General features: G+C 39.7%; 2 protein-coding genes across 2 annotated transcripts in view; one reads left to right on the forward strand and one right to left on the reverse strand.

Annotated features, from left to right (window-relative positions):
- Window positions 1-875: 875 nt before the first annotated feature.
- Window positions 876-2,985, forward strand: cUnh19orf53 (chromosome Un C19orf53 homolog). The gene is made up of 3 exons (XM_080029160.1): window positions 876-977; window positions 1,939-1,994; window positions 2,248-2,985. Exons 1-3 carry the CDS (start codon window positions 887-889, stop codon window positions 2,392-2,394), a joined length of 294 nt encoding a protein of 97 aa, XP_079885286.1. The 5' UTR covers window positions 876-886; the 3' UTR covers window positions 2,395-2,985.
- A 13,697-nt stretch (window positions 2,986-16,682) lies between these two features.
- The window catches only part of LOC307251528 (voltage-dependent T-type calcium channel subunit alpha-1H-like), a gene marked incomplete at both ends in the record, with an annotated part of 91,632 nt that continues 83,264 nt past the window's right edge, over window positions 16,683-25,050 (reverse strand). Inside the window, 2 exons of the mRNA XM_080028896.1 lie at window positions 16,683-16,748; window positions 17,219-17,377. Of these exons, the coding sequence (XP_079885022.1) occupies window positions 16,683-16,748; window positions 17,219-17,377 (225 nt within the window). The remainder of the gene's footprint in view (window positions 16,749-17,218; window positions 17,378-25,050) is intronic.

The raw sequence follows: 25,050 nt of genomic DNA on the forward strand, positions 1-25,050 counted from the left end.
CACACTGGGGAGGCCTCCTCAACCATACACACTACCTCTCCGTCTGCCTACACGGACTCAAACACTGAAATGCACGTACAAAAGCCTTTAACTTTTGCCAGGCTGCAGCAGAGTAGATTGAAAAATTCAAATCTGGACCCAAATTCTCCACGTCTCACTCATGTTTGTGTCTTGAAATGAAAGGGACAAACGGTGTGTGGTGGTGCTTCTTGTTTGCCAAAGTAGATTCAGGCTTTTGTGTTATGTCGAGTGGCAGAAAAAGTGTTTCTCCGTTACGCTTATGTTTTTCTACGACACACTGTTGTTGTTGTTGTTGAAGCAGCAGCAGTAGTAATCCAGTAATGTTTAAAAAAAATATGTTCCCAATAACTGGACCCCCAACAAATGCCTATCGGGTGCCAAAAATTCAGTGCTGCTCGCCACATATTTTCCAAATCGATTTGATTGATCAAAAAAGGTGGTGCTTGTGAATTATTCTCGATGATTCGTATGGTCTGCATTTACCATGGAAGGAGTGTTGTTCAGATGGCCTCTTTAAGTGCAAGTATGTTATTGTTGTTATTGATTTTCACTTGATCTGGATTGATTTTGTAAAATGTGGATATAGGCCTAGTTCAAAACTGGATTTTTTTTTATATATATATACGTATATTAATATAATGCTGTAAAGTGCAGTCATGAATTACGAGATTTCTCTTTCACATCAATACAGTAAAAAGGATTAAAACCACAGTGCAATGAATTTTTTCCCCCCTGCCCTTCTCAAACTCACATTGTATAACTTAGGCCTGCCAGTAGGTGGCGGTATTGTCAGAAAGAGGGCATGTAAACCGCTATTTCAAGCTAAGAAGAAGAACGACGCTCTCTGTATTTCCGGTTATCAAACATGGCGCAGGGTTGTAAGAAGTTTAAAGCTCAGCGGCCCGGAGCCTCCAAGAAACCCCAACAAAACAAACAGAAAGGACCCAAGAGAGGAGGTATGAGCTATTCGTCTTACCTGTTAACTAATGAGTTTCTGAAAAAGGGTTGGTTTCTTTACGCAGTTTTGTCAAACTGCGTCAACATGTGACTGGCACCTGAAACGCCTGGACACGTGACTTGTTTTTAATGTTGACCAGGACATGCTCCTTCCAACATCATGTACAGTCTATGGTTGTCAGCACCTGTTAAAGTGACTGACTACATCAAAACCCCTTGAATGCGTATGGCCTGTGAAACATATCCATAAGAAAATACATTTCTTTGCTTTAATTCCCCAAAACATACACACGTTTAAATGTTGTATGTGTAAAGGTAGCCACTGTAACTGTGTAACCTACTTGTAAATCTAACCAATGTTTCTGTGTCGGCTTTATCTGTAATAAATAAAGTAATAAGTATGACTCATTGGCTGCTGATACACTGTTATGATCAGTTGCCAGTTAATAGATTCTTAATTTTTTAATTGAATACACCCTTTTGAAACTAATGCAGTCCTGTTCCTCATGAACCTTATGAGCTCCCGTTTTGTGAAACTGTCCAATAGAATTGTGTAACACTGTTTCTTATTCTCTCCACCCTGTTTAGTTCAGTGCAGGCTGAATAAGTATAGAAACACCCATTGGTATAACGTCATACAGCTGAATGAACACTACAGACTGTTTAAGTAGACTGCGTTAGTGTATAATAATATAGTCACAATCCAGATGCAAACGTGAACCACATTTGTTTAATATAGAGTAATAGATGTTACTGGACAAGCAATGGAAATATATTCAGTACATGTCAAATTTACTAAGCAATAACTTGTGATGTAGACGGATGCGTAAACCTTTGTGGAAATAGATGTTTTTCTTGCACGATGTCACAAAATCACATTACGTTTTACATTTGATAAAGTGATGGTGAAAGCATTTGGAAATCTGACCGTGTTATTGCTTTGTTTTCCTTTTTCAAAAGGGGGGGTCATTCAACCCAAGAAGACTCAAGTGGTTCAACAACAGAAGCTGAAGAAGGTGGGGACAAGTTCACTTAAAACCACACAGTTTCCCTCAGCCCAGCTCTTTCAGTCTGATTTTTATTTGTTTTATAGCATATATATATATATATATATATATATATATATATATATATATATATATATATATATATATATATATATATATATATATATATATATATATTATAGTTTAAATATGAACACTTTGATGTGCTTGATCACTGATTATTTCCCTTTTAAATTTGACCTGCTCTGCCTTTTCCCTGAAGGTTCTGGAGATCGCCATCAGGAACAAGATTGAGCATGAGGTGACCCAGAGAGCCAGCTTAACCATGCACAAGCCACTGAGTGTGCTTAAAGGAGCTGAATGCAAAGGCAAGCCAGGAGCACCCCGTCCAGGACCCAGCTCCAAATAGGACCAAATACACAAGCCTATAGAGCTGACACTAGGTGTGCCACACTTAAGGACTCGGTGAACTCCTGACTCAGAATGTGGATACATTGGCCTGTTGTTTCTGATCTCTGGATCAACTGACTTCAGGCATAGAGAAATAGCGTGTCTTTCTTATACAAATGTGAAGTGTATTATTTTATTTTATTTTACAAAGAAATGTATAAAACAAAGACATTCTGGATATGTTGTGCTGAGCTGTGTCAGTTACATGAACCTCCACTAGGGGGCACCGCAGGACTTAATTGACTAATTCATTGACTTGATTTGACTCACTGCTCCTTTCAATAAACAGGTATTTTAATGGCATTGAATCTATTTGTAGACCTTGGTAGGAGGTTCCAACTGGAGTTCGATCGCTCCCAATAAGTCTGTCAAAACCTATTGATTCAAATCCAATTTTTAAAAAAAATGTGTGGGTCAAATTTAAGAAACGAATAAAGATCATTATTATCTGTTAATCCTGACTTTTAATTTGCCATTTGGATGTTCATGGAAAGCGAAAGTGTTTGTAAATGCTGTCATTTTGAATGGAGTGGATTAAAGTTTTTTTCCCCCAGAAGTCTATGGTTAACGGTCATCGGTAAAGACACAATTCAGCGATGGCTTCAGAAGCATTTTAGAATAACAAGTTTTCAGCTAATTCAAGGTTCAGGAAGGTATTGCCGCACATTTATGACAGTCACAGACTGTGGCTTTCACGCATAAGTTAAAGTGAGTTCAAACTGCTTGTTTATCTGTCTCAGCTACATGGGGCTAAGTGGTCCCACAGAAAGGCTGTGTACAACTCTTCTTTTCACTTTAATATGTAAAACTGTTTTCTCATGGCCACGAATTTAAGGACAGACCATCACTGTGATAGTTAACCATGTGATGAGGCTGAACACAAGCAATTTTCATGCGGGAACAAGTTAAACTGTATGCTATATGCTGCAAACAATATGAAAAAAGATAGAGGGATAATCGTGTTGAACTTGTATTGTTGTGTTGCTGTACATTTAGAAAGCCTTATTTTGAAAGTCCCTGGCCGGAACTATGAGACCATTATTTCGTGCCCCTTCTGCCGTTCGGATGATTAAAATGTCTCGTTTCAGTTTGGACAGACCACCTGCCTTGTCAAAGGTTTGGATCGCCCTTAGACGGCTGGACAACAACGGTTCGTAGGTTTCACTGATTATTTTGCGATCAGGGGTAAATGATTCTCTATCAGCCACTTGTGTGTAGCCTAGTCGGTTTGTGCGTCTGTGTGTCCATGGCAACCATCTTATTTAACCCATTAAAGAATAGGCAAAATAAAGATATGCAATCATGTTTCTCTCGGTGAACGGTATAAAGTCCAACAGAAACAAGTTATTCATACGATTTATTTTTCTTTCCCTGTCACCTCAGCAGATGGTCATGTCTCAGGTGTAGAGAGTGAAGCTTAGCCTATATGTCCAAACATGGTCAAAGAGAATCGACACAGCTGCATCTGACTGCTGAGTGTTATTTGCAACCAATCTCACATCATATCTCAGATTGAGTAAAGTCCTTTCCTTTTTACCTATGTAATCTGAACAAGATATTACTTTTTTTTTTTAAATCCAGTGTGTGTGTGTGTGTGAAATGTGTAGATAGATTGATAGACAGATAACGTTTCCATGTCATACGTTAGTAGACCTTGATGGCTTCCAGTATAGTAGGCCTAGCTGTGATGTCATGTTTAATCTGTTTCAGATGACAGAGTGGTGGCTCTTCGGGAAGTGTCCATTCCTCCAGCAGCCGAGGTCTCCATGATCATACAGGTGTGTGCTGCTTCTAATATAGTGCCTCCTACATAGTGTCATGTACAAAACATGCGGAAAGTATTGAGATTCAACAATAACAGCACACATCTATCTATCTATCTATCTATCTATCTATCTATCTATCTATCTATCTATCTATCTATCTATCTATCTATCTATCTATCTATCTATCTATCTATCTATCTATCTATACAACCATACATACATACATACAGTACATACATACATCTATCTATACATCTATCTATCTATACAACTATCTATACATCCGACCATCTATCTATTCAACACTTTATCTATACATCCACTTATCCAACCATTCAAGGATTTTATTGTGATTGTAATACACAACGAAATACAGAGTCCATGTCTGGGAGCTCAGCTCCGATGATCTTTTTCGCTGAGCTAACCACCCGGGCCAAGTCCCTCTTGCTCTCCGCTGTGCAGCCTGAATACGACACACTGCAGCCCTGGCAGAGGATGCTCTCCATTGCACTCCTATAAAAGTTTATGAGCAGGTGTGTGGATAAACCAGCCTGTAGTCCAGGCAAAATAGCGTTTTTCGACAGACAAATTGTAAAAGAATTTTTTTCAGCTCAGATCATTTCTATGAGGTGTCCAGAACAACATACTAAAAGTCCTAAGAAATCCTAGTTGAGGAAATATGTTTAATTCTCATCAATCCGAGATGTGTGCCAATAAGGCGAGACACCAATAAATCCCAATAGGGCTATTTTTTCCCTTTAGTCCTATCAAAATGAAACTTTACACAATGAAAGTATCCATGATAATTAACATTTTTTGTATTGCAAGTTTCTTTGAAAATTAATTGTAATATGCAAATGAGCTATACACTAATCGTACACGCCCAAAATAAACCCAAATAGGCTTAATTTTTTCCTTTACTCCTACCACAATAAAACTTTACATAGTAAAAGTATACTAGAAAAGTCACTTTTTTTGTATTACAAGTTGCTTTTTAAATGCATTTGAATATGCACATGAGCTCCACACTTATTGAATATCCAATCATCCTACTGCCAATGGGTGATGGCGATGCTGTTTTTAGACTGGCCTCTAACCTGAAAAACTGCCTGGCTTACCTGCCAGGGGTATAACAGGTGGCTCTCATGAATTAGATTAACCCCTCCCTTAGCTAGTGTAATTTTACTTTTTTCAGTGCCATTCCCTTTCCTATGCCAAATAGACGAGACTGAAATGGCATGGATAGAGGAGATTGTCACACACCTTGGGACCAAGTAACTCCTTTGTCTACTTTATGCACCATACAGTGCTGCTTGAAAGTATGTGAACCCCTTGAGCCTTTATGAATTTTATTTATCAATACCAGTATTTTTTATATGAAATAACAGATTTTTGTTTATCAATTAAACATTTTTCTTTTCCAGAAATCAATTGTTAAAACAGATTTTAAAAAATGATTTGCCAACTTTTGTATGTGAAAAAGTTTGTGAACCCTGAGCAGCATTGGTAATCAGGTGGGCCAAATTTGTGATGAAATGGACCAATGTAATAAAGAAATTGGGTGGCACTAGATAAAACAGAGATCAAACCAGGTCAGTGTAGGCCCACCAAAGTGAACCCATACAGATCAGACTTGCCAAAAGGGAAAGACAATCTCAGAGGATCTCAGGAAGAGAGATGTGATGTTGCACATTTGTCTGGGGACAGCTATCAATTAATTTATTTGGTTCTTGTGCCATAAACAGCTTGTGTGCATTAAGATCAGCATGATGAAACAAGAGTACTAACAGGTCTGTGTCATCACCTACTGAGACTGTGTCTTTTGTTCTGGCAGAGGCAATGGCAGTTTGGACAATGAGCACATCTGCATCGTGCTTTGTATGGTTTGTGATACACCATTTTTTGTCTTACAAGTTTCTTTGAAAATGAATTTTAATATGCAAATGAGCTATACACTTATCAAATATAGGCTACCCAAATTATATCCGCATAGGCTTAATTTGAACCTTTACTCCTACCACATTAAAACTTTACACAATGAAAGTCTAAATGAAAAGTAAAACATTTGTATTAAAAGTTAACTTATAATGGTCAAGGCTTTCCAGAAGGGGTTGGTTGAACGTCAGAACAGGGGTCACATCATACTGCAGAGCTTGAGTTGCCACAAACCTCAATGTTGAGTATATGCAGGATTCATCACTGGGATCAAGATCAATCATTGGAAGGAATGTTACTGAAGCTCTCCCAGGGTGTTCATCTAGAAGATGCAGGATCTGCATCATACCAGACCATGATGGCCTTTGAGAGTGAAGGAGGAGGGTTGTCTTCCACAAAACATCCAGCTGTGATGTTTTGTTATCTGCTGGCAACAGAGCCAGTGGCTGATACACAATAGGTTCACGTATAGGAGGAATCATAAAGTACTGAATGTGTATGCCACCAACTGCAGCAATATCTGCAGCAGTCACTTGGATCTTTAAAAGAAAAAATGAAGCCTATGCGAATATATTTTGGGTAGCCTATATTTGATAAGTGTATAGCTCATTTGCATATTAAAATACATTTTCAAAGAAACTTGTAAGATAAAAATGGTATATCACAAACCATGCAAAGCACGATGCAAATGTGCTCATTGTCCAAACTGCTATTGCCTCTGCTAGAACAAAAGACACAGTCTCAGTAGGTGATGACACAGACTTGTTAGAACTCTTGTTGCATCATGCTGATCTGAATGCACAGGAGCAGTTTATGGCACAAGAACCAAAGAAAGCAACAAAAATAAGACGGATATGGTGCATAAAGTAGACAAAGGAGTTACTTGGTCCCAAGGTGTGTGACAATCTCTTCTTTCTCCATGCCATTTCAGGCTGTGATTCTACGTCTCGTCTATTTGGCATAGGAAAGGGAATGGCACTTGCCTGGAAATCCAGACCTGCCACTAGGCGCTGGCAAGTTAAATGTGCTGCGCCTGTTGGTCTGGGCACTCTCCATTGAAGCTCATTAAATATGTCAAGAAATCCTGAGCTACATTTCAATTGGTTCTATCTGATATGGGCGGGCCAGAGCCCTATGTATGGTGCTCTGGGGCGGACGTAAACGGATGACGACAGTGCGCCGTCGAAGCCGTGATAGTAAACATCAAAGATAGCTGCGGATATGTTGTTTGAGTTTGAGACGGCTTTGGCCTCGACCCTTTACAATTTGGAAGACGGCACTCAATCTTTCATTAGCAAGTAAGAGGAATATTCTGTTTTGCAGACGACCACGGCAAAAGTTAAATTTAACAGTTAATCCCGCTGTTCGCTAAATGAACGGGGCTTAATACGGCACATTGTTCATTGCTCTGATTGGTTGTAGTGCTATCAAATTGCGTGCAGTGGCATTTGAAGAGACAAATCTAATTCATGAGAGGCACCCCTGGCAGGTAAGCCAGGCAGTTTTTCAGGTTAGAGGCCAGTCTAAAAACAGCATCGCCATCACCCATTGGCAGTAGGATGATTGGATATTCAATAAGTGTGGAGCTGATGTGCATATTCAAATTAATTTAAAAAGAAACTTGTAATACAAAAAAAGTGACTTTTCTAGTATACTTTTACTATGTAAAGTTTTATTGTGGTAGGAGTAAAGGAAAAAATTAAGCCTATTTGGGTTTATTTTGGGCATGTACGATTAGTGTATAGCTCATTTGCATATTAAAATTCATTTTCAAAGAAACTTGTAATACAATTTTTTTTTATTTTCATGGATACTTTCATTGAGTAAAGTTTCATTTTGATAGGACTAAGGGAAAAAAATAGCCCTATTGGGATTTATTGGTGTTTCGCCTTATTGGCACACATCTCGGATTGATGAGAATTAAACATATTTCCTCAACTAGGATTTCTTAGGACTTTTAGTATGTTGTTCTGGACACCTCATAGAAATGATCTGAGCTGAAAAAAATTCTTTTACAATTTGTCTGTTTTTTGGCCCAAAAATGGGTTACTTTGCCTGGCCTATTGAGCTTCCATAGGAAGAAGAGCCATCTATCTATAAATCTAACCATATAAGCATCCATACATCCAACCGTACATCTATCTCCACGTTTAATTAACCTTGTGAGCAATGATGGTTGCAATTATTGTAACTCCTCATTCCTAAATGTGACTATTTATTGACTATTTACACATGACATGATGCCTTGTTCTTGTTCACCTACGTAACTTAAAATATATTTAAAAAAAATAATTTTTAAAATAAAATAAAATTAAACCCTGTTTACGTTTTTGACAGTAGGCCTGTATTATGATATATCATTTTCTGTTTTCAGATTATCACCACTACCTTTGGAATGAACTCTTCTGATGTCATTTTTAAGGTGCAACGACTCATTGCGCCTCACGTTAGAGTTGCATGCCTTCTTCTGTTATTTCCTGCTTGTCTACATACTATTGTTGTAAAAATGTTCAATATGCAGTTAGAATGTTTCAAATCAAAGTTGGTTGGATCACTCCTGCTTCTGTCTGCGTGCAGATCAGGAACCAGCGTGGCTGTCTGATCCCTCTGAACAGCTCCATCCCTGCTAACAGCAAGCACATGTGAGGAGTCTTGACTGTAGACTGTAGTGTTTTATTTCTATACATTTATTCAGCTCTCACTGATGTCAGGTGGTATGTGTTTTTTTTCACCACAGGCCGTATGTGCTTGAGGTAGCCAAGCCCTTTCAGCATGGTAAGAAAGGACTCACCTGTTCTTTATCTTTTGTTCAGATTAAACCAAAGAGACTCTAAAAAAAATGGCAACTAATGAGTTTTGGAGGGGCTGGTAGCCAGAGGCTAGATGTTTCCACTTGTATCCAGTCTTTATGATAAGCTAAGCTAACTGGCTGTACATTTGGAAGGGATCTTCTCAATTCACTTGTGGTAAAAAAAATTAGATAGGCTATCCCCCCTATTTTGCATCAACAAACAGTTGTTTATTACACACTGTTGTGAGCAGTTTTGTGTCCCTATTCATGTTCCATCATCTACAAATAAACAAGTAAACAAATATACTAGAAAAATACAACACAAAAGTAAGTGGAGGCTTGTGTATCAACAGATAATGAATGACAAAATAGTTAATCAGTTGCTATATAAAATAGGCGTACTGCACATCCTTATAACAGAAGTTATAATTGTTATGAATAATGTGCAATATTTAACACTTAAATATGTCCTTATAGCTGCATACATCTACACATTCGTAATAGTGAGTTGTTAACATAAATGATTGTAAGCTACTTTTAGGAAAGTAAAGTGTTTGTAAGTATCACTTAAAGTGCTGATGAAATGGCAATAAGTTATTTTAAGACATAAATCCTGATTTCCTAAAGTACAGGTGTGTCAAAAGAAATGAAATGCATTTTCAAAAGGAACAGAAAGGGCAACACAGTATCACAAATAATAGTTCCTGTTCCCATTGTATTCCAACCTGCTTAAATACACACAGCAGTTGCTGCAGAAATGTCAAAGTATTTGCCTTTTGCCTGAATCAGAAACAAAAATTCAATGTTCAATGGCAATGCTCCTGATGTCTGTAATTGATTGTTCTTTTTTTTTGTTATGTCCCAGTGCGTCCCAAGCCTCGAAACGTTCCTATGATGCACAACATGCATAAGAGCATGAAGACCAGGCTACAGACAATAGCCAAGAGGGTGAGACATCATATTAGAACAACACTGATCTGATACAATAACTATAGTGGTTTGGTAATGATATAGTAGAAATGACTCACTATGGTCCACAATAAAATGACCATCTTTTAGTGAGAAAATGTTAAGCTATCATTTAATTCTCTTAAAACAAACCATGAAATAACAACTTATTGGGCCGGTTTCACAGACATGGATTAAGCCTAGTTCTGGACTAAATTGTACTTTCAATGGACAATCTCCATTCAAAATTCCATTTAGTCCTGTACTAGGCTCAATCCATGTCTGTGAAACTGGCCCATTATGTTTTAAAGTGTCGACTAGAAAAATTATGGAATACAGGAAAACACCACTGAGAACAAAATAAATCCTTTTTCTGGGCCTGTACCGTGAAGTTTTTTTTGTCCCCTGTCGGAACTTGAACTTGAACTTAGATTCCAAGTTTCATTACAGATTCAGAGACTGGAGGAGCTTCTGCCTCAGATCAAACTCAGGCGCAACGAGAAGCTAAGCCAGGTACTTCAATTTTCCCATAGAATTTCTACAGCAGTGAACACAACAAATGATCATTTGTGGTAAATGTTGCTAAATTTGTCTGTAAAAGGGGCACTATACACGACAACACGAAACGGTGCATACGCGAAAATATTCTCGCAGTTGCACTATATCATTTACATGAAAACAGCAAACGCAGGCATGAAACCGCAGGTTTTTGAGATCACCTCCCAGGGAGGATTTTTTTGGAAAACACAACGGTTTTGGTTTCTTGTAAACACCGAAACCATTTCCCCTGGTAACGCAGACGTCACGGCTCCACTTCACGTATGCGTAGTCTATAACATTTGCTGTCAAAATACCCACACGCGAGTTATAAAGTTAGAAGACAACATAACATGCACGGTGTCTCCGCGGCACCATCAGTCAGTGCGGTTACATGGCACAACTAGATTGGATTATCACATATATCGAACAAGACACTCGAACGGACCGTGTCACTTGTCTGAGTATACATGGCCTTTCAGAAATCGGATAAATGTCCGATGCATGGCTGTCTCCACTATGCTAGGTGGCGCTGTAGCCCTTTCAACCATGCTTTCAACAAGTGGTTTTAGAGCCACGTCCGGTTCTCTTCCGTCAATAACCCATGGTGTAGCCTATCACGCGCAGGCACACAAGCACAGAACGAGAAGTCCGATATGCGATGTCCGATCCCTGTATACATGCAGAGAGAAAGCCGACAATGAACGAATTATCTAGGTGTTCTTATCCGACTTCTCTTGTCCGTTATTGTGCCGATTTGTGTCCGAAGTAGATCGAATAAAGGTGTTTACATGCAGTTTAAAAGTCCTGTTGAGGTCTTATTCGTTTAGTTATCCGATTATGAGTCTGCATGTAAACGCACTGACTGTGATCAGCGAAGAGTGTCGTGCAGGGCTCAAATATAACACTCGCCAATTTAGTCTAAGCGATTAGTAAGTTATTGAGACCACCGGCCACTTTGTCTGGGGAAAGATTTGTGCTCTGCCAGTTTTTCTAGCCAAATAAACGTGTGTAGCTTCTATATGCCAGGGACACGGCTCTCTCTACATTAAAAAACACTATCCATAGTTCAGCGCGCAGCGGTTAAGTTACTGTTCAACAAAAGGAGCATTAAGGCTACGGCTTCACATTAAAAGCATTTCACTGGCTAAACATTAATAGCATTTCACTGGACAAACGTGAGTCGACTTTTATTTTGAAGTACGCCTAACAGGAAAGTAGCCACTCACAAAGCCCCTTCACTATCAGCATGTCTTCTGTTTTCACGAGTTCAATGCGGTGAAATAAGAGGACAGAAAGCTTGTCATTTGCAATACTTGTAACCCCAAGCTTACACCAACCGCTTTATGAACGTTAGTGGCATTCATTTTCGGTTACAGTAAGGTTTTATGCATCAAATTGTACCGGAAGAGCTATCTACTAGGCTGTGTCACCGCTGACTATTGGCTTGGCATGCGTACTACAGCGATTTCGTCCCGTTTCCTCTGAAAACAAGAGTACAAGTGAAAATGTCAGATAAATTGTGTCTGTACGGGGTTTTTTTTTCAAACCAAAAACGGGAAAACTCACGTTTTCACCGTGTAAAGTGCCCCTAAATCTGAATGGGATAGTTAGTGCCATGATTAAACTACTTTAAAGAGATGTACAACCGCCTGACCATGGCCTCTTTGTCCTGTCTCAGGAGATTGAATGTCTGAGCCAGAAGTTGAGGTTCCTTCATAGGAGAATGCAGGTAAACTATGCTGATCACAAACTGTCCTTGCCTCAGATTAAGATGACTCCCAATCAAATCAAACTTCTTTGCACGGTGATATGTGGCACTGAGTCTCTTTCCTTGTGCTTTTTGCTGAAATTGCAATTAGCTGTGTATTTTATTTGACATATTATAATGTTCTTCTAACAATTCCAATATATTTCAATAAGTTTAATGCCGAAATACAACATTTTGTCTTGAATGTGGGTTAAAGAGTTTTGGAAACAGTATCATAGCAATAGGAAAATGTGCCTAAAATCTTTTTTCTTTAAAAGACTTTTATTTGAGTATTTAGCTGCAACGGTCTCATAACGTTAGCCTCATAGCATAATTGCCTTAATCATATTCACTCTACTCTACTTTTACTTTACATCTACTCTATTCTAAATTTACTCTACTCTACATCTACTTCTCGTTAGCCTAATAGCATAATTGCCTAAGTCATATTTTAAGGGTTATAGAGTACGGTAAAGTAGATGTAGAGTAGAGTAGATGTAGAATAGAGTAGATGTAGAGTAAAAGCAGAGTAGAGTAGTAAATATGATTTAGGCAATTATGCAATGAGGCTAACGATAAGCTATTCTTGCCATGTGTTCATGTTTCTGCATTGTTTCTGCAGCTTTAATGTTTTTTTGGTTCATGTTTGTCCTGATCTGTTGCAGGTGGCAGATTCCCGTGGCTGGAAGGGGGTGCTGAGCAGAGCCCCTCTGTGGTGAAACAATACCCACAAACCCTCTGTGGGACATTGGTCACGCTCGTGATCACTTCCCAATTTTTATCGATTCACCTTGTGAGGGTGGATTTGGATCTGGATTTTTACTATTTATTTTCCATGCATTCAATAAACTATTAGTTAGGTTTTGCAACAACTATACAGGTTCTAATAATACCATACTGATGCTAAACCAACCAACAACCAACTAACTTGTGTTTTTCGAATTGCGAGGATTTGAATTTCCATATGGCCATATGTAAACTGTGAATAACCTTATGTTGTGTCTACAATTAAATCAAAAAAATAAATGAGAAACATTTGGACTGTTTTCTTTAAATGATTGGCTGTAATACACAGATGTGAGAATAGTGTCTTTAAGATAAGAAGGCTACACCCCCCTCAGTGGCGAACTTAGCCATTTGGGGGCTCCAGGCGTCTACCGGTCTAATGTACGCATAATTAGATGATACTCCATACTATACATACCATTCGAACTGATGTTTCGTTTGGATGTTATTTAAAGTAACGTTACTTCCAAGAGAGTACTTAATGCTCATGAAGAAGTTAGTGGCAATAGTTCTTGCTCCACTAAACCTGATTATTAGCCAACTGTTAGAAACCGTTAGCTTAAGCTAGTGAAGCTAACACAAGGTTTTTCGTGTGCTCTGTCGAAATAAAGGTGGTGTTTTGTCCGCTTTCATTCTCAGATATTAACTGATTTAGTGCATTGATGCTGTGAAACGGTGAATACATTTTTACAACACGAGTTTAGTAACAACCACAACACTTTTTTTCAACCAAACATATTGTAATTACGCCTAGCGACCAGTGTGGTTGTAGTAATGATTGATGGCCACAGGTGGCGCTGAGCATTCACCAAATAAAAAAAAGCTTCACAGCTAATGTAGCTGTTAGCACACTCAGGATCTCGTAATTACGAGATAAGGATCTCGTTATTACGAGATAAGGATCGCCCCTCATTCATCAATAACGATGGCTGGCTGGCTGCAGGACGACAACGACTTTGTCCGACCTTATTGTCTTTTATTCCTGCCCTAAAAGCACACTTTCCTCTATTTTTACACACAATCCATGACCAGGATATCAAGTAGGCCTATGCCTATGAGAATAATGGCCTGAATGTTGATTTAGCAATTTAGTGGTCGCGGTTCCGGTGTCGTGCCAAACTTCTAGTGCGTGTGTGTGTGTGTTTGTGTGCAGACGAGGTGAACCTAGCCATGGCAAACGTAGGCAATTGCCTTGGTTTCCGGACTACAATGGGCCCCATAATCAATACAATTATTTTAAATATTTTTTTACTGTTCATTCATTAATCAGCGATCGCATCGGGAACTGAGGGACACTCTTTCGGCTTTACTACCGTGATCAGCTGCTGAGGTCCGACTGGGCTTTTCTCCTGAACAGTCCCAGTGACTAGCCTGGTGCAACCAGACCATCGTACTTCATTTCATTTGTACAGAAGGTCTGGAACTGCTCTATTTGGCAAACGTTCACTCACTTGGAAGTTTAAAACTATTGGATCTGCCCAGTGCCACACTGGATCAGCCAACCAATCGCATAACGTTTGGTCGCAGCATTCAACTGAAACTGGAGCGCGACTTCGACGTCATCGTTCTCAGCCACTCGCTCTGTTCGCTGATTGGACGACCGGAAATTTTCCTGAGCTCAAACACGTGAATTCACCGCAGCCCCAGACTGACTACTGAAGGGAAAATGAAATTTGGGCAGAAGTAGGTAGGCGGGCGGAGCCAGGCTACCCAGTGACTGCATAGCTATATTCCAATCCAGAGACCGCATCTTTAGAAGGACGCGGTCTACGCGGTCTATGAAGGCTATAGCCTGTGAAGGCCGATTCGAAGGCCGAACAACCGTTTTTAAATGAGACGGTCTCCGCAGGTCTCCGTTTACGAGCATTTCCGGTTTGCGTAACAAGCCGTTACCTTGCGTGACGACTCGCCGCTCCTGTGCTGCCTAGCAACCCTGATTGCTGCCAACGGAAACAGCCTTGTCAATGGAGGAAAAAAGAAAAAGAAGTTGCCAACCAGACGAAAAGAAAAAATAGGTACAAGAAAAAAATAAAGGAAAATAAAAGTTAAGAAGATGGAGCAACACGTTGCCGAGTGACAACAGCAGATGTCACTCGGAGCCTGTTGTCTCTTCCTTTGCACAGATTAGTGCATAAAAATTCACCAAAATGCACAAAATCAAGGGTTTGAAGCTACATTTTATTCTGAGGGAGTATCCCCAGACCCCATCTTTTATTGTGTCAATGTTGAAGCGAAACCTACGCCTTTGGATAAATGAGTCATAAATGTACATAAGAATGAGCTGGGCAAGGGTGCAGATATGTAAGGAAAAGTTGTCTGGTGTACCTCTGCCGTGAATGTTGTATTAAAAGGGTGCGATGGTGTTATAAGCAACTTCTTGTTAGCAGCTAAGCTAATCTTCCCCCGGTGCCATTAAGGGTCAGGTGGCGCCGCCAAATGTACCGCCACCATGGCAGTACATTTTTGTAGTTTGTGTTTGTTTATTTTGTATCTCAAGGTTAATAACTGAGAATATTACCAGGAGCCACAATGTACTTTTATTTTATGTATTTCCATTGCTAAATACCATGTGTATTTTTGTGAACAGTTTGAACTGGAAAGGCTGCAAGATCAAATGGCTGAATCTTTGGTGCAGTTGCGGTGTGAACAGCTACAATAGGTGTGTTTTCAAGCTAAAATCTCTACTGGAAAACAGACCAAAAAGAATATGCTGATCAGCTGAGAAAGCTGTAGAAAATGAAGAGGAAGTGGCAGTGCGTTTCTTGTCCGCCTAATAACAGCTGCAAAATAATTGATGCAAAGAAACCTAAATGTAGTGCAGTACAGAGAAGGATGGCGGACAGAAACATGTCTTAATCAATATGTTTATATGTTTCACAGGTGTTCGAGTTCCGAGGAGTTTACTTAAAACAGTGGCTATAAAGTATATTAGAACAAATGTGATCTGTGAGAATTGTATTGATTGTCACACAATGCATTGAACAGATGCTGGGGGAGCTGTTTGTAGGCAGCAGCTGAAAGCACCAACAAAAAAAGTTCAAATTTGAAAAATAATAATAATAATGGATTGGATTTATATAGCGCTTTTCAAGGCACTCAAAGACGCTTTAAAAAGACATTCAGTGTTAAAATCTGAATGTCTCATAGCCAATTTCCATGTTATAATGGTCTGTACTTTAGGTATTATTTGTTCAGGATTTGAACTATTTGAAATAACATCAGAATTTCTTTGCATATTTCTTGAGGATTTCTTAATGTTTTTTTTCTTTCTGTGTACCATCTGCTGTCTTGCTGTGGATTTGTTTTAAAAAACTGTGTCACATGTTCATCTCATTGTTCACACTTCAAATAACACCACATGGATCCCATGATTTGCTGCATTAAAGTCAGTTAATACCACAACCTTAAACAATAATGAACCAAAATTGGGAAATCACGTTTGTACAATGTATTAATCTACCAAAAGCAAAATGTCACAATTTCACAGTATGCAAGAGAAAACAGTAAAAGAACAAAAAGTATCAGGTTACGTTAGAATTTTTTTAAACAAATATATATACATAACATTTTTAACCTTTCACTACTTTAAAGAACAAAATTATGATTAAAAATTAACTCTCTCATTAAGGTACAAACAAAAGTAATGGCTTTGAAAACAAATTTACAAATATAAACATTATGTTGGAAACAGGAAAATCATTTCCGAGGTGGGAATTCTCTGCGTCGATGTGGCTTCAGCTGGATTTGACACGCTCCCCTGGAGACAGCAGGGCTGATTCAGCTTCCAGCGCGTCTTTCCCCTCCAGGGGGAGACATTGAGTATTAGGATTGATCTAAAATAATAAAATATTATGTTGTTCTGTTGTAACATATTATTATCTATCTTTCAATCCAATTATGGATTGGGTCACCCCATGCTTGAACACAGTGTTTGTTGTGGCTAATTAATGACAAGCACAGAAGTCCAATAAAGAAACCCCATTCCCTCCCAATAAAGACCCACAAGTTTCTACTGCATCTTCCTGCCTCTCAAGTGGCAATGCACTTTTTCGAAAGACTCTTAACAGTGACTGTGGATCTGGTCCCTTGGGACCAATTTGCCTTGGGACACCGAACCAGGAGCTATTACTCCCAACAACATAGCTCACCCTTTTTTCTTTCATTAAAAAATATTAATATAATACAGACCCATTAAATAAAGCATTACAGTTGTTCTTATCAAAGAATATCTACATGTGCTTTCTTGGTCTGTAATTTGTAGTGACTGTACCTCATTGCTGTCCTCCAGAGCTTGCATGATGGCTGCCACCACCAGGTTTACCAGCACAAACTGGGCCATAACCACAAAGCTGGAGAAGTAGATCGGAGACACCCAAGACAGGTAGCTCAAACAGCCATTATCATTAGGACGACACTCCCTCAACGTGTCCTTGAGAGACACAAAGCAAGATTTAGAGAGAAAGAGAGGCATACAGACTGGAGGGAACATTAAAAAATATCATATTTTAAAATCTTGTAACCAGACTGTGATTTTTTTTTTACCAATGACTGTGGTCCAGTCATTGGAAAAAAAAATAGTACAGCAAAAATGATACCTGTAGACAAAGTTAAATTTTTCTTATGTTGAGATGACCTGCACACTGATTCAAAAACTCCTAATGTTACTATAGGAATTTTCTGAAATTAATTAATTGGAAGTGTAACAATTATATATTTTCCCATAAAACTTCCCTTGCTGATATTTATCCACTGACCTCGTGCTGTACACTCAATGAAAAAATCTTGAAAAAAAGACTCAAAGTTTCACTTATTGGTACCATCTGGGTGGGCAAATTCTAGTTGGGATTTTTATTATCCTATATCCCTAGAAGAGGTTTTGATGTGATAGACCTTTTATATTGGTAGCTTTTTTGAGGTTATCCCCTCTCAAAGTATGGGCTACTGTAATGGAGGCGAGACACTGCAGGTGAATAGGGTAACATGTTTAACTTACATTAGCCTATACTTTAAGAGGGGATTAACACAACTAGAGTTTGCCCAACCAGATGGTACTGATATCTGATCTGGCCCATGAAGTAATATTAGTTTTACCCTAATTAAGGGTGGATGAACTTAAAATAATGGGACAGTGTAACTGGACAACTACAATGAAGTTGTTGTTTTTGTTGTTGTTGTTAATTAATGCACCAGTATTTAAAGTGCAAAATCAAAAAAATAATTGGTATAATGTTGGCAAGTGACCATGACGTAAACGTAACAATATTCTTAAAGTCATACATTCAGTGCTTACAATTGGCACATTCTCTGTGCTTAGGGGTTAATATATGGATTGTGTGTGTGTGTGTGTGTGTGTGTTAGCATACTCTCATAATAAGGCTCCAGCTGTCTCCGGTGCACACTTGGTAGAGCGTGAGCAGAGCAATCCAAAAGTGCCTGAAGTTTACGTGCTTGTTCATACCCAGACATGGGTAATCTTCAACGCATTCTGATTAACAAAGAGACAACAAACTCAGAGAAAGAAATACTGATATTCCTGCAGTATGCAAACTAAATTCCTTCAGATATGTCTTTGAGTCAGGAGTTAGTTTATACCCAACAATGACATGTCCGAACGATATCAGCTTTAGAATCAGCGGGACGATGTGAGAAAATGTGTTTTTTTAGCATCTTGATAGTGTGGCATGAGAGCATTCATTCCAATTCAACTTTGTTATAAAAGAATGAGCTAAAATCACATAAGCTTAATAATGCTCTGGGTTGGTTGTTATTTACTGTGCTGCGCCCTCCTGATGCAGACTACTCTAAAGCTTCATGTGGGTGTTCTGATAGCAGTGTCTCTGACCTAGCTTTCCAAAGAGCTCCACTCCCAGGGCAGCATAGATGAAAAAGAAGAACATGAAGAGTAGACAAATATTTCCAACCTGGAATCAAAGTGTATGTTAGATCTCATGCACAACAAACACTGCCATTTACATACTATAAACTCTCAACTTCATGTACCTTGAATAAAAGGAAATGCAAGCCTTTATTTGAGACAGATTGTCAATTCAGAGAGGACAACTTTTTTATTTATCACTCTTTTTCTAATGTACACGGTCTCATATAGCACTAAATGTGCTATATAAATAAAGTGACTTGGCTTGACGTATCTCCTTGCACAATGCAAGGCAAGGCAAGGCAAGTTTATTTATATAGCACAATTCAGACACAAGGCCACTCAAAGTGCTTTACAGGGGCAAGATTAGAATACATAAAACACATTATAAAACATTTAAAAGCGAATAAAAGAAGCAAAAAAAATCAAAATAAATTAATACTCGATTTAAAAACATAATAAAAGAAGCAAATAAAATGAAAATTGCAGGTTAAAATGGAAACAAAAAAGTCTTCAGACTCGATTTAAAAGAACTGAGAGTTGCAGCAGACCTCAAGTTCTCTGGGAGTTTGTTCCAGATTGTTGGTGCATAATAACTAAAAGCTGCTTCTCCTTGTTTAGTCCTAACTCTAGGGACTGTAAAGCCCCTATCTCACTGGGCTGCGACTGTTTGCGACAAGTTGGAGACTTCATTCGCAAACGAGTCTCTAAACTGTCTCCAAACGTTCGCGGAGGTCTCAATTTCCTCGCATGAGTCGCAGAGCCGCGCAGTCCTGTCGCATGAATTTTGAACATGTTCAAAAAAAGTGTGCGACAAATCTGTCTCAAAATAGTCTCAGAGTGGTCGCATGTGTCTCAAACGCGTCGCAAACCCTTCTCAATTTAGCTTCCGCGAGTCAGAAAGTGCGAGCAATGTGAGACAACTTTGCGAGGGGTTGGCGACATATGAAACTAAATTGCGACTGATTTGAGACAAAATTGAGACGGTCGTGAGACGTTCGCGAGACATAAATGCGACCTCCTGGCAAGTGTTGGGCAAGACATTCGCAAACGTGTCGTGAGGAACCAACTCAGTGAGACTGCAAGTGAAAATTGTCGCTAATTTGCACATTTTGTCGCAATTTTGTGTCTCCAACTTGTCGCACACTGTCGCAGCCCAGTGAGATAGGGGCTTAAGTAGACCTGTCCCAGACGACCTAAGGGCTCTGGACGGTTCATAACTTATCAGCATATCAGTAATGTATTTTGGCCCTAAACCATTTAGTGCTTTATAAACCAACATCAGTATTTTGAAATCAATTCTTTGAGTGACTGGAAGCCAGTGTAAAGACCTCAGAACTGGGGTAATGTGATCCACTTTTTTGGTCCTAGTGAGGACTCGAGCAGCAGCGTTCTGAATTAGCTGAAGCTGACTGATAGATTTTTTTGGAAGGCCAGCAAGGACACTGTTACAGTAGTCAAGTCTACTAAAGATAAATGCATGGACAAGTTTTTCTAAATCTTGCTGAGACATAAGCCCTTTAATTCTTGATATGTTTTTTAGGTGGTAGTAGGCTGATTTATTAATTGATTTTATGTGTTTCTTGAAATTCAAGTCGGAGTCTACAACAACACCAAGATTTCTGGCTTGGGGTGTAGTTTCTAACATAATGGATGTAAGCTGTGCGCTGACTTTTAATTGTTCATCTTTGGCACCAAAGACAATTACTTCAGTTTTATCGTTGTTTAATTGAAGGAAATTTTGGCACATCCAATCATTGATTTGTTCAATGCACTTACTCAGTGCCTGTATCGGACTGTAGTCTCCTGGTGATATGGTTATGTAAATTTGTGTGTCGTATGCATAATTATGGTAGCATAATTTGTTCTTATTCATAATCTGAGCTAGTGGGAGCATGTAGATGTTAAATAGAAGAGGGCCAAGAATGGAACCTTGGGGGACCCCGCATTCAATATTTGTCCGCTCAGATGTGAAATTGCCTATTGACACATAGTAGTCTCTATCCTTCAAGTAGGATTCAAACCAGCTTAGTACAGTTCCAGAAAGTCCAACCCAGTTTGCTAGTCGATCTAGTAATATGCTGTGGTCAACTGTGTCAAAAGCGGCACTGAGATCCAGTAAAACTAAGACATAACTTTTGCCACTGTCTGTGTTTAAATGGATGTCATTGAGGACCTTAACCAGAGCAGTCTCAGTACTGTGGTGTTGTCTAAATCCTGACTGGAAGACATCAAAGCAGTTATTCATTGCTAAGTAGTTATTTAGCTGTTGATAAACAGCTTTTTCAATGATTTTACTTAAAAATGGTAGGTTAGATATGGGCCTATAATTTTTCATGAGTGATGTATCTAGATTGTTCTTTTTTAGGAGTGGCTTGATGACTGCTGTTTTCAGGGCCTGTGGGAATACACCTGTCTGAAGGGACATGTTGACAATTTGTAGAACATCTGAGGCCATACAGCTAAAAACAGTTTTAAAGAAGCCTGTGGGCAGAATGTCAAGGCAACAGGATGAGGAGTTCAGGTGTTGTATAATGTCCTCCAGGTTTTTGTGGTTTATAAGATAAAATTCTGTCATTGCATTTGAATTGATTTTAAGAGGGAACACATATGTTGAACTTGGTATTGATGCAGTGACAGCTTGTCTAATTTTGTGAATTTTCTCAGTAAAGAAGGAGGCAAATTCATTGCAGGCCCTCGTGGAAAGATGCTCAGACGCTACTGGCACAGGAGGGTTTGATAATCTGTCGACAGTAGCAAACAGGGCACGTGCATTGTTGTTGTTTTTGGTGATGATGTCAGAAAAGAAAGAATGCCTTGCATTTCTCAGTTCTGAGTTAAACGTGCACAGTTTCTCTTTGAAGATGTCATAATGAACCTGGAGATTTGTTTTTCGCCACCTGCGTTCTGCTTTACGGCACTCTCTTCTTTCTATTCTGACCTGCGGGGCATTTCTCCAAGGAGATCTTTTCTTACCAGAGACAACCTTCATCTTAGTGGGCGCAATAGCATCTATAACACTTGTAAGTTTGCCGTTAAAGTTGTCTAAGAGCTCCTTAACTGAGTTACAGGGGAGGGGTGGTACCGAAGAAAATGCTTGAATGAATGTTTCACTGGTATTTTCTGTAATATACCGCTTTTTGATTACTTTTGATTGATCAATTGTGTGCACAGACATTGTACTCTCAAACAATTAACAGGAATGGTCCGTGAGGGGACCCATATCTGCCACTGTTATGTCTGAAATGTTCGTTCTTCTGGAAATTATAAGGTCCAGCGTGTGCCCTTTGTTATGAGTTGGTTTGTCAACATGCTGATTTAGTCCAAAGTTGTCAAGGACACAGCACAGTTCTGTGGTAGCCGAATCCCCCGTTGCGACCAAGACAAAGGGTGGGGGCAGGACAATCATCATTGTGTTTCAAGAGGTTTATTTCAGGAGATTTCCATCAGACATCAGACATAGGATTTCATGGTAGCATAGTAGCAGCAGGCTGAGGCCGCAATGGCACTGAAGTTGCTAGTTACAGGACCCGTTTATATCTGTGTGTGTGGGGTATCATGTGTCTTAATATCTGCAAATAGACATATCGTTTCATTGCTTGTGCAACACCGAGTCAAACACACGTCCATCTAGGGATCTGACGTTAACCTTTAGAGTCTATCTGCTCAGCACTCTTGATGAATACCATTCAAATCTACCACATTCCTCCATTTAGAAGTAAATACTTCTACCAAAATCAGATGTAACCATACATATTTGAATGGCCTAACAGAAACCTCCAACAAAACACAGAAACACTCTTTATGAGTGAAGTAGAATACAATGCATAGATGTACACATTACTGCAGTAAACTACATCTGAATGGGACCAACAAGCAACAGCTTAAACACTGAACGAAGATAAAAAGAGAATAGGGTGCGAGAGCCCTCTGCAGCCGAGTCTCAAGAGTCTCAAGTTCAGATATTTCGAAACGTGATCAGCTTGCATGGGAAATGTAGTCCATCCAACTTTGGCACAGAGGATGGCTCCTCCATTACATAATTGGCAGACTCCGCCAGACGTGGAATTTTCGTGGCCACCGGCCCAGGAAAGTCCAAGCTGGTATGCGGTTGGTATGCGTGTGGCCTTCTCCACTATCAGCATGATCAGCGCCTTACACTTGTGACTGCGCGGGAGCAGTAGCCCGAGCAGTCAGCATTCTTGATGACAGAAGTTGGTCTCCAATCTTTTTCCTCATTTCTTAGCGTACATAAAGCACAGAGCGACGTAACAAGCTCGAATCCAGTCCAGCCTTTTTCCCAAAGTCTTAGTCAATAAAACTTGCACACGGTTTCTTTGTTATAACAGTGGAACTACGTGGATACCTGGCCATAACGGAGCCTCTGTGTGTAGTCCCCCAGACCGGACGCTCACGCCGTGACCTTGAACTTGGCACAGAGCACTATCAGCCGTTTACACATTATCTCCCGTAGCAGTTCTCAGTTATTTTTAGATACTGGAACAGACAAGCACTTTTCAACAGCAACAGTCCATCTGATCTCATTCCAACAGATGTGTCCCGAAGTGTACAGGTAGTCTCTCATCAAGTTCCTGTTATATCCGTTATCGTGACGCCAAATGTGGTAGCCGAATCCCCCGTTGCGACCAAGACAAAGGGTGGGGCCAGGACAATCATCATTGTGTTTCAAGAGGTTTATTTCAGGAGATTTCCATCAGACATCAGACATAGGATTTCATGGTAGCATAGTAGCAGCAGGCTGAGGCCGCAATGGCACTGAAGTTGCTAGTTACAGGACCCGTTTATATCTGTGTGTGTGGGGTATCATGTGTCTTAATATCTGCAAATAGACATATCGTTTCATTGCTTGTGCAACACCGAGTCAAACACACGTCCATCTAGGGATCTGACGTTAACCTTTAGAGTCTATCTGCTCAGCACTCTTGATGAATACCATTCAAATCTACCACAGTTCTTTCGCACATCTGTCCTCTGGTTTGTCAGTATGAATATTGAAATCTCCGACGATTAATACACAGTCAAACTCAGTACATATTACAGACAGCAGATCAGTAAGTTCATCAAAAAAGCTTGCATTGTATTGTGGTGGCCGGTAGATATTGATGAAAATAGCTCTAGAGGCTGAATTTAACTGTAGAGCCACATACTCAAATGAATCAAAATTTCCATAAGACATCTTTTTGCATTGTAGAGATTCTTTAAACAGAATAGCAACCCCCCCTCCTTTTTTATGCACTCTGGATTCACTCACAAAATTGTAATTTGCGGGGGCGGACTCTATGAGAACAGCTGAGCTGTTATCTTGGTCTAACCAAGTTTCAGTTAAAAACATAAAATTAATATTGTGCCTAGTAATAAGATAATTAATTAAAAATGTTTTACCTGCCAAGGATCTGATGTTTAATAAAGCTAAATTTAGTGTGTTCGAAGCATTGTCAGCCCGATTTATTTCAGCACACTGTGGCTGAAGAGGAATGCTTATCAGATTTGATACATTTACAGGATTTAAGAGTTTCCTGTTACTTGAGATACACTTTGAGAAACAGGGCCCCAGCTTATCCTGTGAGTCGTAAGCGTTAACTATGTAGCCGCGGCCCGGCACATATCAACAAGTGCTGACATCATCAGTCTCCCTAGCCTGATGATGATGACGTCGCGGTGGGATCTGAGGGGGTATGCGTGGAGGGGTGGAGAGCCGGGCGCTGTGGCTTAGATTGGCGAGTTGAGGGGGACGTTGACTGCTGGGGGTACATATGATTTCCTTAAATCCCAGATCAGGAGAGGATAGAGAAAGGGTGGTTGTAGGAGAGAAACGAGGAGAGAGAGGTCGGCTTTGTGATGACCTGCGGGGTCCAGGGGAGACGGGGATGGGTGGAGCCCCCTCCTCTCTGCCCTGATATCTCTCCCGGTCTGAGCTGTCATCTGGGGCCGGCAGTTGTCCTTCGGCGCTGCTGCTACGCTGTGTTATCTTCTTCTCCTGGGCCTTGTCCTTGGCACGAACAGATTGGTGACGTAGGACGTACATCACGTTGGATGTGAACAGTTTGACTCCAGCCTTATTTAGACAAAGTCCATCTGTCTTAAAAAGCTGCTTGCGGTTCCAGAAAATGTTAAAATTGTCAATAAAATGCACTGAGTGGTCAGGGCACGCAGTTGAACGATAGTTACGTATGTAACTACGGTTCTATGAGTTCCGGATGACCGCC

The sequence above is a fragment of the Ammodytes marinus genome (genome assembly GCF_949987685.1).
Source record: "Ammodytes marinus genome assembly, chromosome: 6".
Lineage (NCBI taxonomy): Eukaryota > Metazoa > Chordata > Actinopteri > Uranoscopiformes > Ammodytidae > Ammodytes > Ammodytes marinus.

Excerpts from the sequence above, each read along its gene's own strand:
- cUnh19orf53 (XM_080029160.1), top strand. The coding sequence starts at position 887 with ATGGCGCAGGGTTGTAAGAAGTTTAAAGCTCAGCGGCCCGGAGCCTCC. Across the intron at positions 978-1,938 it reads GAAAGGACCCAAGAGAGGAG|GGGGGGTCATTCAACCCAAG; the intron begins GTATGAGCTATT and ends CTTTTTCAAAAG. Across the intron at positions 1,995-2,247 it reads AACAACAGAAGCTGAAGAAG|GTTCTGGAGATCGCCATCAG; the intron begins GTGGGGACAAGT and ends TTTTCCCTGAAG.